This window comes from Aspergillus saccharolyticus (genome assembly GCF_003184585.1).
Source record: "Aspergillus saccharolyticus JOP 1030-1 unplaced genomic scaffold BP01scaffold_24, whole genome shotgun sequence".
NCBI lineage: Eukaryota > Fungi > Ascomycota > Eurotiomycetes > Eurotiales > Aspergillaceae > Aspergillus > Aspergillus saccharolyticus.
In genome coordinates, this window is record NW_020290634.1 from 183,734 (window position 1) to 199,872 (window position 16,139).

General features: G+C 51.9%; 3 protein-coding genes across 3 annotated transcripts; all 3 read right to left on the minus strand.

Annotated features, from left to right (window-relative positions):
• Positions 1-112: 112 nt before the first annotated feature.
• BP01DRAFT_417039 (GDP-Man:Man(1)GlcNAc(2)-PP-dolichol alpha-1,3-mannosyltransferase) lies at positions 113-1,960 on the minus strand. Its single transcript, XM_025579233.1, has 4 exons — positions 1,550-1,960; positions 1,392-1,516; positions 913-1,352; positions 113-805 (listed from the first exon to the last, which is right to left on the minus strand). Exons 1-4 carry the CDS (start codon positions 1,844-1,846, stop codon positions 198-200), a joined length of 1,470 nt encoding a protein of 489 aa, XP_025429775.1. The 5' UTR covers positions 1,847-1,960; the 3' UTR covers positions 113-197.
• A 574-nt stretch (positions 1,961-2,534) lies between these two features.
• On the minus strand, positions 2,535-8,031 carry BP01DRAFT_300298 (kinesin family protein; the record flags this gene model as incomplete). Its single annotated transcript, XM_025571982.1, has 4 exons — positions 2,535-7,118; positions 7,171-7,346; positions 7,399-7,722; positions 7,872-8,031. 4 exons carry the CDS (start codon positions 8,029-8,031, stop codon positions 2,535-2,537), a joined length of 5,244 nt encoding a protein of 1,747 aa, XP_025429776.1.
• Positions 8,032-12,978: 4,947 nt separating this feature from the next.
• BP01DRAFT_93058 (uncharacterized protein) lies at positions 12,979-15,945 on the minus strand. Its single transcript, XM_025580241.1, has 2 exons — positions 15,888-15,945; positions 12,979-15,781 (listed from the first exon to the last, which is right to left on the minus strand). The coding sequence occupies exon 2, from the start codon at positions 15,748-15,750 to the stop codon at positions 13,327-13,329; it is 2,424 nt and encodes an 807-aa protein (XP_025429777.1). The 5' UTR covers positions 15,751-15,781; positions 15,888-15,945; the 3' UTR covers positions 12,979-13,326.
• Positions 15,946-16,139: the final 194 nt, after the last annotated feature.

Genomic DNA, 16,139 nt, shown 5'->3' on the forward strand with positions numbered 1-16,139 from the left:
GAGGGCGGAGGATAAGAGATCATGAAAGCCTGGCGGGAACGTGTCGCGACGTCACGTCCGAGGCGCGCGATCACGTGAACCCATATCTATATATTATATCGATTGGATCTATCCCAGTCTCAGTTGTATTTCCCCGAGTAATAGACATTCCTAGTATACATTGCAGAGCAGAAAGGGTATTAGATGAGCAAACCAAATCAAAGCAGCCGGAGAAGCAAGCCGACCAAGAGGGCAAACACAGCGCCTAGCAGAGCCAGAGGCACGAGGACCTGCTGGTACCCACTGAACGGCCGCCTCTCCTTGCGAAGCATCTCGGTGATCTCAGTTTCCAATTTCTCACCCATGGCAGTGAGGGAGAACTCGCTCTCGACCCGCTTCTTGGCGACAGCCGACATGCGGTCCAGTTCCGTCTGGCTCATCTCATAGAGCACCTTGTCCATGACGGCCGTCCATTCAGCGTCGTTCTTCGCATCCCGAAGCCAGCCCGTCTCTCCCTCGACAATAGTCTCGAGCGGCCCGCCGGTGTTCGACGCAAGAACCGGGATGCCGGCGCGCATGGCCTCGACGGGGACGATCCCGAAGTGCTCGTTGACAGGCGTGTAGAGGAGCAGCTTGGCTTGCAGCAGGAGGGTATCGCGGAAGGCCGTGGGCACCGACAGCAGGAAAAGCACATCGATCGAGTCCGGGACCGAGAGCGCCGAGACGACCGTTTTGGCCGTGGCGGTCTGCAAGCCCAAGCTAGTCGCCAGCTGATCCAATTCCTTATGATACTGCACATTCTCCTGAACCCGATGATCGTAGCCACCTGTACCCACCACCACCAACAACAACAACACATTAGCAACGGCACCCAGCAGAACTCACCCAAGTGAGTGAGGAAAAGAAACAGAAATGGGAATCCTCCAAACTCACCAGCAACAACCAACCTCGTCCCGACCCTCTTCGCCTTTCCCAGTCCATGATACGCGCGAATCGCCAGCGCCAAATCCTTCTTCCTCTCAAACCGATTCACACTCAGCAAGATCTTCTTGCCCCCCCACAACACCTTCTCCCCCGTAGCACCCAACCCCTCCGCCTCCGCCTGGGCCTGGCCCCCCATCCCAGCCTCAGTATCCACACAAGGATAGACCACACTCAATTCCCCGAGCTTCTCCTCCCCAAAGACCCCGGTAATCACCCCCCTCGTAAACCTTGAATTAGCCACCACCTTATCGGCCGCACTCATCGCCCACCCCTCAAACCAATCAAACGGGGCCCGATACAAGGTCTTCAGCGCGCGGAGCAACTCCCCGCCCTCATCTTTGCGGGCCAGCAACTGATCCGGGAAATGGCAATAAAACAAAATCCGTTGCCTTGGCTGTTGTTGTTGTTGTTGCTTGCCTGCAGTTCGCCGGGGGTGCGAACGTCTCATCGCACCCCACGTCTTCAGGATTGGGACGCAAGCGGGGACTTGGTCTACGATAAAGATCTCGTCCTCCTCTCCATTTTCCTCTTCAGTCTGCTGCTGCTGCTGCTGCTGAGGATCGTCAGTGCTACTGCCGTTACCAACCTCCCCGAGTAATGAGAATGTCAGGTGCACCTGGCGCGCGATCGCCATCAGCACGTGAAACCGCCCGCCGAGGTGCGCGGGGAAGATGGTGTTGCCGCGGACGCGCACGTCGAGGGTGCCGTCGCGAGCCTCCTCAAAGCAGTGCGATTTGTCGCGGTGCGAGGTGTAGATCGTGACGCGGTGGCCGCGGTTCTGGAGGGCCAGGGCCACGTCGATGATGAGGCGTTCGGCGCCGCCGATGCCGAGGTCCGGGTGGATGATGGTGATTTTGGGGAGGCGCGGGGTGGGAGGGGCCATTGTGTTGTGAAGATACCCAGTCTGGGAGGGTGAGTGAACTGCTAGTAGGTAGGATAGTAATTGACTCGAAGATTCAAGGAGAAAAAGGCCATCTCAAGGAAAATGTGAATCTTTCTGTATAGCTTTTTGTGTCGGGGGGAAGAAAGAGTACACGCGGCCACTATCGGTCCAATTGATAAGCTGATTAGCGCAGGTCATGTGATGATAAGAGGCACTGGAGCTATCACTACTAGGTAGTGAGTTATCCACGTCATGCATTGACAATTCCAGTCTACAAGATGACATCAGGTCGAAACTGCAAGCTCCATAGTCTAATTGATCTGCTATAGAAAGCTATGCTGGACAACTAAGAGCAACAGGACCACTCAATGCATGTCTAAGTGGAATGACAGGGTAGTCGAGAAGTGTACAGTACAATAACAGGCCATTTGCTCGAGGTCATAAATTGGGATTCATAAAACACAGGGGGTGAAGAAAAAGACAACTGTGCAAAAGTGACTCAAAAGTAGTAAGTAACTGTGGAATACACACAGGAGAAGAGAAAAGTGTATCGATCATGTCCAAAAGGGGAATAATCGACGTGGAAATCATCATGGCACAGTCGACAGGCTAAACTTCATATCCATCGACAAAATAAGAATAAAACAGGTACGCAGACAAAAGCCTCCCATGCATCCGAGCACATCAATCAAAAGCAGTTAAGCGTGCTCTTCTTTTTCTTCTTGTTGAGTGCGTTCATGCGTTCTTCAAGCTGTGCTCTGGCAGCTTCGGCCTCCCGTCGAGCATTCCTCTCCTCCTCAACCGCTTGGAGTGAAAGGCGCTGGGAGGTGCGCTCCTTGCGCAATGTCGTCAACTCTTCTTCCAATTGCCAGGCCTTCTTCTTCCAGGTCTCGCAATCGGCCTTGACCTTGTTGCTCTGGGCTTCAAGATCGCCAAGAGCTTCCTCCAAAGTGGCCGTGAGTTGTTTCTCAGCGTTCAGGTGCTTCTCAATGGTACGGATACGCGCTTCCTGGTCCTCGACCATCTGCGGGCTAACCAATTCTTTGCTGGTATGGCGCGAGCTTGGCGGAGAAATGCTGCCAGTGCCATTGGTGGCAGATGCAATGTTGGGAAGTGGTGGCAGAGGAATTGCTGGGGGTGGAGAAGGAAGGGAGGTGGCCGAGGCGCTCTTGCGGAGATTGGATGTGATCGAGCTGCTGCGATCATGAGAGCTATCGTGGTTCTTGAGTTGAAGCTCGAGCTGCTCGATCCGCAAACGGTAGGTTTCAATCTCCTTCTCGTAAGTGGCGATCTTGACTTTGGCGTCCTCTAGAGCTTGGTCGCGCTCTTGTTGAATCACAGAAAGCCGGTTGTTGTGTTGATCGAAGCTGTTCGTAATCTGTTCCTCAAGTTCTTCGACGAGACGCACACTCCGTTCCTTTTCTTCTTGGACTTCAGCGAGAAGAGCCTCCTTCTTCTTCACTTGTTCATCCTTCTGCAGAAGAGTATCTTCCAGGGTAGCGACCAGCAGAGCAAGCTCATTCACCTTGGCGTCTTTGGCTGCGTTGTTCCGGGTAAGCTCGTCGAGACGTCCGGCTTCGCTGCTCTTCTCACCGAGTTGCTTGCGCAAATCATCATTCATATCCATCAGCTCTGCATATCTGTCAGAAAAGTGCTGTTTCTGCACCAGAACATCTTGAATCTGGTCCGTTAGGTTGTCAACAGTGACATCGGAGCTCAAAAGTCGCGAGACCGATTGCATCAAGTTCGTCAATTCGTCGCGTGACGCCATGATCTCAGATCTCAGATTGTCCATGGCTTGTTCATGGTTGGTGTTCATCTCCGTGAAACGTGTCTCATATTCGGCTTGCATGGCGGCTCTTGCGCGGGATTCCAATTCCTCCCTCTCTTGTCTGTGGGTTTCTTGCAAGGCATCAAGATTCTTCTTGTAGGTGTCAGCGAGCAACTTGTGAGACTCAATTTCTTCCTCTAACTCGGTCATGCGAGACTGATGTATCGCCGCCTCGTTACCATCGCTGTCTTTAGCGGCCTGGAGTTCGGACAGCTGCTGCTGAGATTCACCGTACAGTTTCTCCAAAGAAGCAATTTGCTCGAGGTTGATGTTCGCTGTGGATCGGTGTTCCTCGATGACCCGCTTCAGCTTGGTGACGGTTTCTTCCTGTTCCGCTCTTTCGCTTTCCAGCTCTCTTGCAGCAGCCTCTTTTGACGCAGATGCTTCACCTGCCGCAGCCTGTTCAGCGCGCAGTGCGTCCAACGAGGCCAGGGCACTGTCAAGCTCTGCCAGCGTCGCACTAAGTTGTTCTTCCGAAGACTGTAGTGATTGCACAGCGTTCTGGTGTTTGTTCTTCCACTCGAACAATTCCCCGTTCAAGGAGTTGATCTTCCGGTCTTGTTCCTCAGCACCAGCATCGTAAGCCTTAGCGGCTTCTTCTTGGGTCTTGAGAAGACCTTTGAGTTCGTCAATCTCGGCCAGAAGCAACTTCTCCCTAGCCTCGTGTGCTTCTCTCATTTCCATGATGATATTTTCTTGCTGAACGACTTGGTCACGCAGCTGGGAAACGAGTCCCATATCCACCTGGGAAGCGCCACCCTGCAAACTGGACCTCTCTCTAGTGAGTCCGGAGATGATGGTGGACTTCATTTCCATCTCCTTTTTGACGCTTTGGTTCTCAGCCTCGAGCGCCTGGATACGCTCCATGCGGTTGTACAATTCGTGCATGGCAGAATCGAGGTGCACTTCGAAATTCTGCATCGTATCAGGACGAGACTCGAATTCCTCCGAGGCGAGGTTGCGTAAGGCGGCCAAGGATCGTTGAGCACGGTCCACACTACCAATCAGACTCTGGCTAGTCTTGCGTCTGATCACTGGAGACTTGAAGCCCGGCGTCGTCGGCGATGACCTCGGTTTCTGGATTTCCGCCTTGAGCGTTTCGATCAGGCCAAGTGTTTGTTCGTGCTCCGCTTGTAGCTGCGCGTATTTTTGCGTCATGATGCTGACGCCTTCCTGGTGTTCAGAGAGCAGACGACGCATCTGCTCAACCTCCTGGGCTCTGGCGTCATCTATCTCAGAAATACGAGCACTATTAGGGACCTCCTGCTCGGTCAACTGCTCGTTTGTATTAGAGGATTCGTGCGAAGCAGCAGGCTCCCCGGCCAAGGATAACTCCGAAGAGAGTGAATGCGAGAAGGAACGTTGTGTTCCAACTCTCGACTCGGGGATCTTCGCATCTTCTAAAAAAGAAACTGGACGGGAAGAAGCAGTCGGAGAAAGGAGGCTCTGGAGATTTGATCCAGGATGACGGGCCTCGTCTGCAGCATCTTGCTGAAGCTCTGCCAGAGCCTTCATTGCAGCCTCGTATTTGGACGCGAGAAGCTCATAGTCATTCAGAGTCGTCTCGTGCTGCAAACGCAAGTCAAGAAGCTCCTGTGTCACAGTGTCTAGTTTCTCGGCAACAACCCTGGACTGAGTCGGGCTTGGAGGCCGGCTCTGCGCATTCGCAACCTCTGGCTGAAGTTGGTTAGTCGCGTCTTCCAAGGTCTTCAAGTCGCGCTCATCTTCTTCGGCGACCGACTCGGCATCCGCAAGACTTTCATCCGCAAGAGTAGCGACTGGGTCGCTTAGGCCTTCATCAGATTCTGGGATAGCGGTCTCTACGGCTTCAGTCAATACATCTAGCGATGTTGCTCGTAGACGAGGGTTGTAGGCACCCTTGGCAGGGATATTCAGAACATTTTCACGCTCATCAACGAGCTCGTCGGCCTTTTGGTCGCCGTTCTGTTGCACATGATCGAGCTCATAGAGAAGGTTATCGAGTTTTCCTAAGCTTCGCTGGCGCTCGACAACGTGCTCCAGCCGCTCCAGCTCTCTTTGCATCAGCTCCATGTCCTGATCCGCTTCAGCCAAACGCTCTTCCAGAGTTGAGATGTAGTCTTCGCAGTTGGCTTCGCTTTCACGGGCACGGCTAAGTTCTTTGCGCAGCTCCGATACGATAGCCTCCTGTTTCTCTTCGCCTGAGGTTTGTCCATCGAGCTTTGATTCCAATTCACGCAGATATGATTCCGTGCTACCCTCTCGATCTAGGAGTTTCTGGATGCGGGACTGTAGCTGCGAATTAACGGCCTCCACGTAGGTACATCTGGTCTCACGCTCAAGGAGAGTGCTTTCAGTCGTAGACAGAGAGGATCGTGTGTTCGACAAAGACGTTTCCAGGCTCTGAATTGTCTTCTCGTATTCGAGGACCACTTGCTCGATAGACTCGGCGAATGACTGAGACCTCTTGAGTCTCTCGACTGAGCTTTTACCGACGGCAGTGGCGAAGTCGTTTGCATCGATATCAGTGCCTTTTTCGGAGTCCCGTGCCAATTCTGAAATCAGCTTGGCATGGCGCTGGCTCAGCGCATTATAGCTCTCTTGAACATCCAGCAGGTGATTTTGAAGTTCGACCTCCCGCTCATTCTGGCGCTCCGTTCGTTCGGCTGGCGCAACGCTTCGTCGGTCGGCCTCTTCTGCGTTGCGCAACTGCTGACGCAAAAATGCCACCTCTGCCTTCAGTCGTTCCATAACCGCATGCTTGTCGGACTCATCATTGACTTGCTGGATCCGCGGTTTGCTCTGAATTGCTCTAGCTCGCTGCGCATACTGAACGGTGTTGAGCGTTTCACTCAGATGGAATTCGGGAGGTGTCACACAGGCAATCATGTACGTATAGGCATTTCCACCGAGGGAGTCTTGGAGGAGCCGAGTAAGCTTCGAATCGCGATACGAGACGTGAGAGCCTGCTTGTCGAGACGAAAGCTGGGAGATGACTTTGCCCAGTGCAGCAAGACCGGCGTTGATCGAGATACCTTCCCTAGCCCGCTCACCCGACGCTCCCGTATTCTTCAACCTCTCGCTTCCCGCCAAATCCACGAAATGGAGCTTGCTGTCCACCGTGATGGTGTGATCAGACCCAGCTGCCATATCACCCGGCATAGACATACGCTTGTCTTTCGGTGACACTATCCCGTTAGCAGTCTTCCTTTGAACCAGGTTCAGACTGAACACGGCGTGCGATCGGGAGGATTTAGCGTTGACCGCAGTGGAATCAGTCTGTCGGATCGAGGATCCAAAGCTCAATGCGCCCATCAAGTCATCCACGGAATTGATGTTGACCTGATGCAGGCCGGTCAGGATAATACGACCTTTAGGATCTTCACGAATCGTGACCGCGCTGCGATCACTGAAAGGCGTGTGGTCCGGGAGGAGCAGATCTCTCAATTGCTCGTTGTAGATCTAAGCCGGTTAGCGGGAGATGCACATTACCAACGGAAACCAAGGCTCGTACTTCGACATAAGTAGCTTTTAGCTGCCAGTTCTTCTCGACACTCGCTTTCCCGAAACTAGCGGTCGAACCGACCGAGTATCGAGCTGGAGTTCGAAGACCGGAGGAGCTGTGGCGGTTGTGCTTGGGTGGACCGTCCAGTTTCTCGAACAGGAGCTGCGCGGCACGAGGAATAATCCCTACACTAATTAGCTGCGCCAGACCATCGTCGTCCGAGCACATGAGACTCACCCATGGATTTCGGGTCTTGCTGTTCGCTGGGCCCGGCGGTTCCCATGGTATAGGACTTTCCCGCGCCCGACTGACCGTATGCCAGGATGGAGACATTGTAACCCTGCAGGAACGAAGTCACGCTATCGCTCAGGTACTCCCAAACTCCATCCTGATCGACAGCCTCGGAGAATACGCGGTCGAAGACGAATAACTTGCGGCCCTGGGGAACGTCTACTGCGAGACTGGTCGGGTTGATGACATGAACCATCGGCCGCTGAAAGCGTTGTGGAACCAGTTCATAGTTGGGGTCGTCCGGTTTTAAAGCAGGTCGGACACGTACAGCTAGTTATTCGTATCAGCATGCAGAACATGAGGGCGGAATGCAGCATTGGAGTGCGCTGCTGGGTTGTGAGTGTTGCCATGGCACAACAACCTCAGCCCAACCAACAGACCCACGCATGCTGCAGATGATGGTGGCTCGATAAACGCACCGACTTTGACCGCAGTTTTCCCATCTTCATCGGAAGCTCGACTTCCTCCGCCATGTTTACTGCTCATACTGAGGCGACTATTGCTTCTTTGCGAACGCATGATGGTGCTCACTGGTCGTTGGGGCGCACTCGACGGTGACCCTGGTGGCGTACCCGTCATGGCCTTTATAGTAGAATGGAACTGTGATCGGTCGGGCAGACCAATTGTGATTTTGTGATCAAGTGTTACTGGTCGGTCATGGAACGTTCCGAGGCGTCATCAGTGGTGAATTGCCGGCTGTTGAGGATTGGGGGGGTGATTAAGTATTATGTTTCGAGAGTGAATCGCGTGAGTTGGCGGCCGGCGACAATCTGCGACATGAACAAGTCCCGTTGATCGCAGGGACGACTGGGACAACAAATATCTGTGGGCAAGAAATACGCAGTTAGACAACCTCCTCAATTGACAGCCAGCCAGCGAGAGAAATAAGAGAGCGGACTCCAGCCCGGGGTGGCTGCAGTGGGAACAAAGGAAGTGAGGGAACAAACACTTGTAAAGGAATGATTGCGACCACTACTTGCACCCAAAGCGCATGCAGTGTGGCTGATCCGAAAGAAGTAAATTGTGGTACTTCTTTTAGGGAGGGAGGGAGGGGAGGAGGGGAGGGGGAGGAAAGAGAAGGAGGGGAGACAAGGAGTGACAGGTGTGAAGCTGCAGTGAATGAAGAGAAAGAGGAGGAAAGAGAAGAATTAAGGCAAACCTCCTAGGGTGCCAGAAGACACCCTGGAAGGAAAAAGATGTAGCAATGGCAGGCAGTCACCAGTACTAAGTGAGTTGGCGCGGAAGGAGACTCCTGAACGACGACCAGTAAAAGTTAATTGGTGGCATCAAGGTTGATTGAAGCGAATGGGGGCTGGGGGAGGGAGGGGGAAAGTGGAGTGAGAGAAGGGAAAAAAAAGAGAGTCAGGAACCGTCACTAGCTTCAAAAAGGAGTAAAGTAGTTACTACTACTGACGAGGTACTGTAGGTGGTAGATAGTACACTACTACTGGCGATACTCCTAAGGTAACTGGGAGGAGGGTTCATTTTCATGACTCGGGAACCATGATTAATGTTGAAACAAGTCTGGAAAAGAGGCAAAAGGTAAAAATAGAGAAGAAGGAGAAGAGAAAGCGGAGACCTCGAGGACTGACGGAGTTCTGGCCTCTTTCTTCTCCTCTGTGGAATGCTGGATCTCCGTCAACCTGTTAGTTACTGGTTGTGGATTTGTTGTTGTTGTTGTTGTTGCTGTTGTTGTTGTTGCTGATGCTTACCTAGAGAATGGTAATGATGATGAGGATTACTATGACTATGACGAAGCGAATAATGTACTCGGGCCTTTTTCTTTCGTCAGGTACGGTCGCTCAACGCTCCAAGAGTACTAGCTCTAAAGTTACGAGGCCAGGGGGAGAAGCCCAAAAGAGAGAGGTCCAGAACATTTACGTATCTGCATTCTTTTGCAGGTGTCTGTCTATCCTCTATCAATCAATGACTGAATCTACGAGTCAATCAGTCATTCACTGCAGCACTTTGTACAAAGCACATTACGCACACACACACACACACACACACACACACATAATCAGACCCGTCCATCATCTTTTTCCCGATTCATCCATTGACTTTTCCTGAACTGGTGCCGGATTGCCGGCAAAAGCATTTCCACGGTTCGCAGCGGATGGATATCGGATATCGATTCAGGCACCGGCAGTCCGGAGCAGTTGAACAAAACAGATGGAGCCATTAATTCTGCCCCAACCAATGCTTCTTGTTCCACACCTCCAACCTTTTGGTGGATGTTTCAGGTTTGGGCATGCGATTGGAAAACACTCAATGGCTATCGTTCACTGCCTTCCACGTACTCCCCTCAATTCTAAGCACAAATCACAATCGTCATTGCCTCTCAGATTGAAAGAAGAAAAAGCTCAGAAAGAAAATTGCAAAGACGGTATGTGATTATCCTAGGAAGCCACCTCAACCTAAATCAGCAGCCATTGAAGTAAATCCTTATCCAATCTTCCCTGTTGCACCGTCAACAAGCTGCATTTTCCCTGTCACACCATGTCAGCCCAGTGTTGTCAAACTTCGAACTCTAAGAATAAACTACTGGAGCCCACAGGCTGCTGAAACACGCTGGGCCTGCGAACTCAGGAACCACTCGGAATCGGGTACTGACAGCAGGTGCATTCAGTGTTTTGACACGCAACCCATTAATCATCAGCCACTAACTAATCAAGCGAAATGACGAGCGACGGCCGACCGGAGGCTCCAGGGCTTGACTAGGCTGAATTAATTCCAATGGCACGGACGGCATGGCCGCCCAAGACGCACATACATACTGACCCTCCATTCTCTAATGACCTCGAGCGGTACAGATTGAGGCTGTTGCTCTGGCGGCGGGTCAGTCGCTCCATCAAATACTGTATGGTGCCACGATGAGGGACTGACAATGCCAATCCATGCCGGATTGGAGCAGAGCTGTCATTCGGCAAGTGGGACAGCAGCCGAGGCTCTGAGACTACGTATCAGGCTACCTACGGAGTAGACCATTGATGAGTTTTGGGTACATTACGGCATCATCAGTCTCATCATCGCGCGAAATGGAGGTAAGTTAATGAAAGCTTTGTGCTTCTCCATCGTAAATTACTCGATGGAGCACAGTGTCCCAGCCTGACTGCAGCCACGCGGTAAGCCAGTCGCCGAGAAACGTAGGATCAATTAAGACGGCTGGAAGATAGCAATCTACATTGATTGACCAGCATCCGGTCCACACCACCGAGTCGAAACCCCGACTCGATTCGAGAACCAGTCGAACGTGCAAAGGCGAACTGGAGCATGGATCATGGGGGTTGCATTAGCTCTTCTCCACTCAGCGAGCGACCAAGTTATCATTCATCAATGAACTGAGGCTGCCCCTGGTTGCATGATCAAGCATGCTCTCCTTTCCGAGGCCCTACTCCGGAGTTGAGTACGGAGCAGTTGCCAGACTACTGTGTAATAGTTGCTTATAAGTAGTTATAAGTTAAGACATTGAGAAGCAGCAAAGCAGCAATATCTCGAATCGTAAGTCGACCAGCAACGGGGATAATCCGTAACTCAGACCTCACGCGTTTAACACCTGTTCCATGCGAAAGAGAGCCGGCTCTTCTCCTCAATCCCACGGCAAGAATCTTCATGGAAACCAAAATGAGATATAGGATATAGGGAATGAGAGGGAAGAGAGGAACCCCGGTCCAGGATCAGGACGACTTGCTCAAATCCTTGACCGTTAGTTAAATCCTCAAGCCCTCGCCAGGTCACCAGCACGGCACTTCCAGGCCGCCGTCGCAGCATCGACTTTTGCCTTTCTCAGACCAACGCCTTATACTTCCCCCCATGTCAACCAAAACCAACACTCGACAAATATCCTACTGCTCATCCATAGTGATGTATAAGCTGTGACTCCCCCCCCTGGAACCTTCAAGGTTCACCATGTCCATGACCCTCTCTTTACTGCCCGCCCGGTCGATCTTCGACCAGTCCGGCAAAGGCCCAGAACACCACTGGGGAAAAGATTGTCTCCGATCTGAAGAGGGAAGATATCCACACGTGTCATGGAGATTGCCTAGGGAGCGGTAGCATGGGTTTGCGGTGTCTCCATAGTTGGGGGGTGCGATGGTGTTCTTGTGTTTCAGGAACGCCTGCCCTGCCGTCGGCGATGCCGTGCAGCCAGCCTTAGGCTGCGTATCACATCAGGAACAACACATCGATGAACGCTTCAATCGACTAAAGTCCAGAGGTTTCTACACAAGAAAGTAAATTTGCTGGCTTATTGCAACATATATCACAAACGACCGATCACAATCTACCAACTAAAACGAAATACACACACATTTTGAACAGATTCTGGACCCGGAATCTTCACCTCACGGCGAACTACAAGCATAGAACCCGAATCCCGAACCCCGAACCCATCCTCCCCCACTCCATCTGCAAGGATACATCCCCACTAACAGATTCCATCTTTCCAGAAAGCATAAACAGGGTTTTAACCATCGGCCCCTTGAGCACGTCAGATTATACTAGCTCACAGACGCACCGCAAGGGCACCACTAGATAAACATAACCTCAACGCAAGGATGCATAACATGTGGAATCAAGGTTCTACTAACAGAGTAACTATACTCCGTAGGTCAGTTGGCGAGAGAGCGAGCAAGATATACGGAGTAGTTCGCACCCTACTACGTCGTATCAGCATCACCCTGCACTCGGCACTGGCCCGTTGGAGTGGTCGCGCGCCATCCAGCATCTAGAATATGCAGCCACATCGTCAAGACCCCGCGTGTCATCGATCAATATCCTCCGGACGTTTCTTCCGCTTGAAAAACTCTTCCGTCGCCTGCCTCAGCGATGGATCGTATCTGATTCACTTGTCGTCGTATGTGGCGTTCGTCACTTATGCAAGGGGGATGTGATACGTTACTATTTGTGGTATCCGATGCTTATTTCGAGCGGAGACTGATACATCAATATGGATAGGTAGGGTGTATGCAGTGGTTCTGGAGAGGGAGGTAAAAGGGTCGACCGCTATGCATCCTAAGGGTATTGGTCTACAACCATGTGACTCCGCTGGTCGCAAGCTGGATTGAGGATTCCAAGCGGCCGCCGAAAGAGGAAACTACAGTACTATCAATCCCGACTCCGGAAAAAATCCTGCCTGATCCTCACAGCCACTTTCATCTCTACAAATTTCACCTGTGCACGACCTTAATGCTTGCTATTAGAGGATCTGGTGGAGGTGTTGAAATTGTCACTCGCAGATTGAGCAACAGTTGGTCCTGTTCTTGCGGCCGAGCCAATGAGTGGCATACCGATCTGTTTCCCTGTAGAGCAGAAGTCCTATACTTAGATGATGTCCACCGAAAGAGAAACTTGGATTAACAAGTGATCAAGCTTGAGAAGACAAGATCGCGAGGAGAGTGGTCGGGGTAGCGGATCCAGTTGTGTGCTGGATGGACTAAAGATTTGTGTGCAATCGCTCGAATCCTAGCATACTATCACTGTCTATGGATCTGAAGATAAGGTATCTAGCAATAACAACAAGAAACACAAAAATCCAGTTCAGCTGCTAATGCATAACTCGTCTGGTGGTATCTCCTGCAGAAGCCCGCTTGAAATCGAGTAATCCTGCATGCAAAGAAAGGAAAGACACACCGTCCGCAATCCGTCAAAGGTAAAGAGAACGCCTCAAGATGACCAGAACGCCAGCTGATGTTTGATTGAATTACACCCCAATCTATTGGTCATATCCGTATCCCGCCTAGAAAGAGAACGCCTGCAAGAAAGAAAACTTATCAAAGGGTAATGCCAATAAGCAAAGAAGGCTAAAAGGCCAAAAGATAAAAATGAAGTAAACTGCAAAAAAATGGGGGAAAGAGGTAGAGAAAGCAGGGCCAGCTACTTGTGGCCAAACAGTTCCAGTCGGTAGATACACGTGTGATCGGCTCCCCAGTTGTTTTTCGCGCGAACAATTATCTTATCCACGCGGATCTCCGGGTCGTCAATTACGGCATCAAGGATGAACTTTTGCGCATGAGAATCGCCGTTGATGTCATAAGTCCAACGCCCAACACGATAGAACGCCGGCCCGAGCAACTCATCATGCTGACCCCAGTAGTGTTCTTCCGCTTCACCGGGGTAGGCCAACGAGAGAGCATGCATGACCGGCTCGTGCAAGACGAACCGCTCATCGTTCATGATATCATCCTGCCCAGCAATACTCTGTGGGGGAGCAAACGGGGTAACCTTGGACTTCAACCAATCGGCCCACGACTTTGGTGGAGTAGGGTATACTAAAGTGTCGTTATAAACGCGGCGAAACCGGGCCCATAGCTCCATATCTCGGGGGGCAAGCCCGGGGGTCAGCGCCACTGCTTTGGGAACATGCTCGACAACCATTTCTTCCGGGACGATACGGTGGCCCAGGAGAATAGTAATCTGTGTCATCCCATCGCGCAAGACGCTGCACCAGCAGTCTCCGATATCGTCCCACCTTGAGGCAACGGACAAAGGTGGTTGCGGGCGGCGAACTTCATCACCAAACCATTTATTATACATTTGTCCTTTATAAGTGGTATACTGCGTCACGGTAGGATTTGTCTTGTAAGGATCAACAAGGATACCGAGATTTACAGTCAAGAAATTGGTTTTTGGAATGTAGGTGCCATAAGACGTGCCAGAAGATGACCCAGTCACAGGGGATACACGTGTTGTCGGTTGTGCTCGGAGATCAGCTTTGACTGTCTGGATGTCCCTTGCTAGAGTGGATACTTGAGACCCTAGGCTGGACACCTGTGCGCTGAGACTGCTGATCGCATTCAACCCGGTCTCATTCAATGATCCATAGTACTCAGGATGAGCGAAAGGAATAACTTCACTCAAATAGTTGAAACCAGTTAGGACAATCATCGCCATGGTCAGAAGTGCAATCACCCGACCAATAGCGGTTAGGATCTCACTCGGGGTACGCACACCAAGCAGGAGTGCCTTGAGGTTGCGCGTTCTCTGTACTCTTGCAGATGCATCTTCCGCATGATACTCTGGAATGGAAGTCTTTCTGGGGGCTGGTGGTTGGGCGATAGGTGATTCTTCTCTAAGAAACTCTGGTTGCGGCTCCCATTCGGGCTCCGGTGTAGTCTCCATCTCGATATCTTCATACATTGGCGAAGGAGAAGGCAACTTGGCTGGCGTTGGTGCCTTTGCCGGAAATGGTGATTTCTTGGGTGTAGGTGCCTTTGCCGGCAGTGGTGATTTCCTGGGTGTTGATGCCTTTACCGGGAGTGGTGATTTCTTGGGTGTTGGTGCCTTTCGAGGCGAGACACGTCGAGGGGGTGAAGGCGACTTTTCAGGCGACGGCGATATTGAGAGTGAAAGAGACCTCAGAGGGGATGATGATTGACTAGGTGAAGGTGACAAAGAAGGCGAAGGTGACCTTGCTGGAGACGGCGCCTTAGGTGGCACTACGGATTTCAGCGGGTGAAGGGGTTTCACTGGAGGTGACTTCAACGGCGATGATTGGTACTGAGAAAGTCTTGAGTCAGGTTCGTCCTCTTCATGAATAGTTGAGACATCTTTGACAAATGCCATCCCGGATACTCGGCGAGGGGGTGCAGTGATGTTCTTGCCATCGGACAGCGTCCGCCGCAAGTCGTCGTCATGAACATCCCGCTCAATGGAATACGAAATCACGGATTCGTTGTCAACCCCAGAGAAGCTACTCAAAGGCGGCTCATCATGCGCTGGAACGCCCGAGCGCAGCAGGGGTGAAGGGTATAGCTTGTCCGCAGGCACGTGGGGATATCGAGATTCAGGAACAGGATCCAGTGCTGGACTAGAAGCCGTCGAAATAGTATGTGGGATAGGAGGAGTGGGAGTCGCAGTTGACTGGTCGTTTGCGTGGTAGTCATTGACAGGACTTGGTGACCTTGTCGCATCACGCAGCGACTCGAGTAGCTGCGTTTGATCTGGAGTTGGCTCTCGGCGTGTTCTTCGCACCGGTGACATATTGGCTGAGGATGAACGCCGTCGACGGTTACGATCCGCATTCGACACGGTTTGTCTTTGCTCTCGGTCTTTCGCGTCTTCGATGCCCTTATCGATCTGGCCGGCCATTTCTACCAAGTCCATATGAGGGTTGAGCACCAGCTGCCGTGGAAGGAGCGGCGTTTCAGCCGAGCCATAAGCGAATGACTGTTTCGTGGGGAGGTTAGGCAAGGCCTGGTTTCGACTATCCGACATCAGCTGGTGCTGAAAGAAAGAGAGAGCGCCCTCGGCGCGGGGCGTTGACCCCGTCTGCCTGACGGCGCCGCGTCTGGGGGGCATCTCGATTTGTCTCAAAAAGCCAGATCTGCCTCTTTTCGTAACAGTTAGAACTTGGTATCATGAAAAGGTGCACTGAGCCGTAGTCCAAACACACGCGATAATACACGTCCAAAGAAAAGGAAGCGTCGCTTTCTCACCTGTAATCCGTGTTCTATCCAGCTTTCCGCAACCTCAGAAGAACTGTCGACGAGTGCGCAGGCAGTCGCAATAGAACCTAAGAGAGGGAAGGCGAGGGATATTTGCGATATGCAGATAAGAGTCGTTACTGGGTGAGTTTTTGGAATCATGCGCCTGTGCAAGCTGGAAGTTGCGAGCTGGGTTTGGGGAAATGCGGCGTGGGCGACTAGATGTACTCCGAGCAATGGACCAGAGGTAGGCAAGAACAAAGT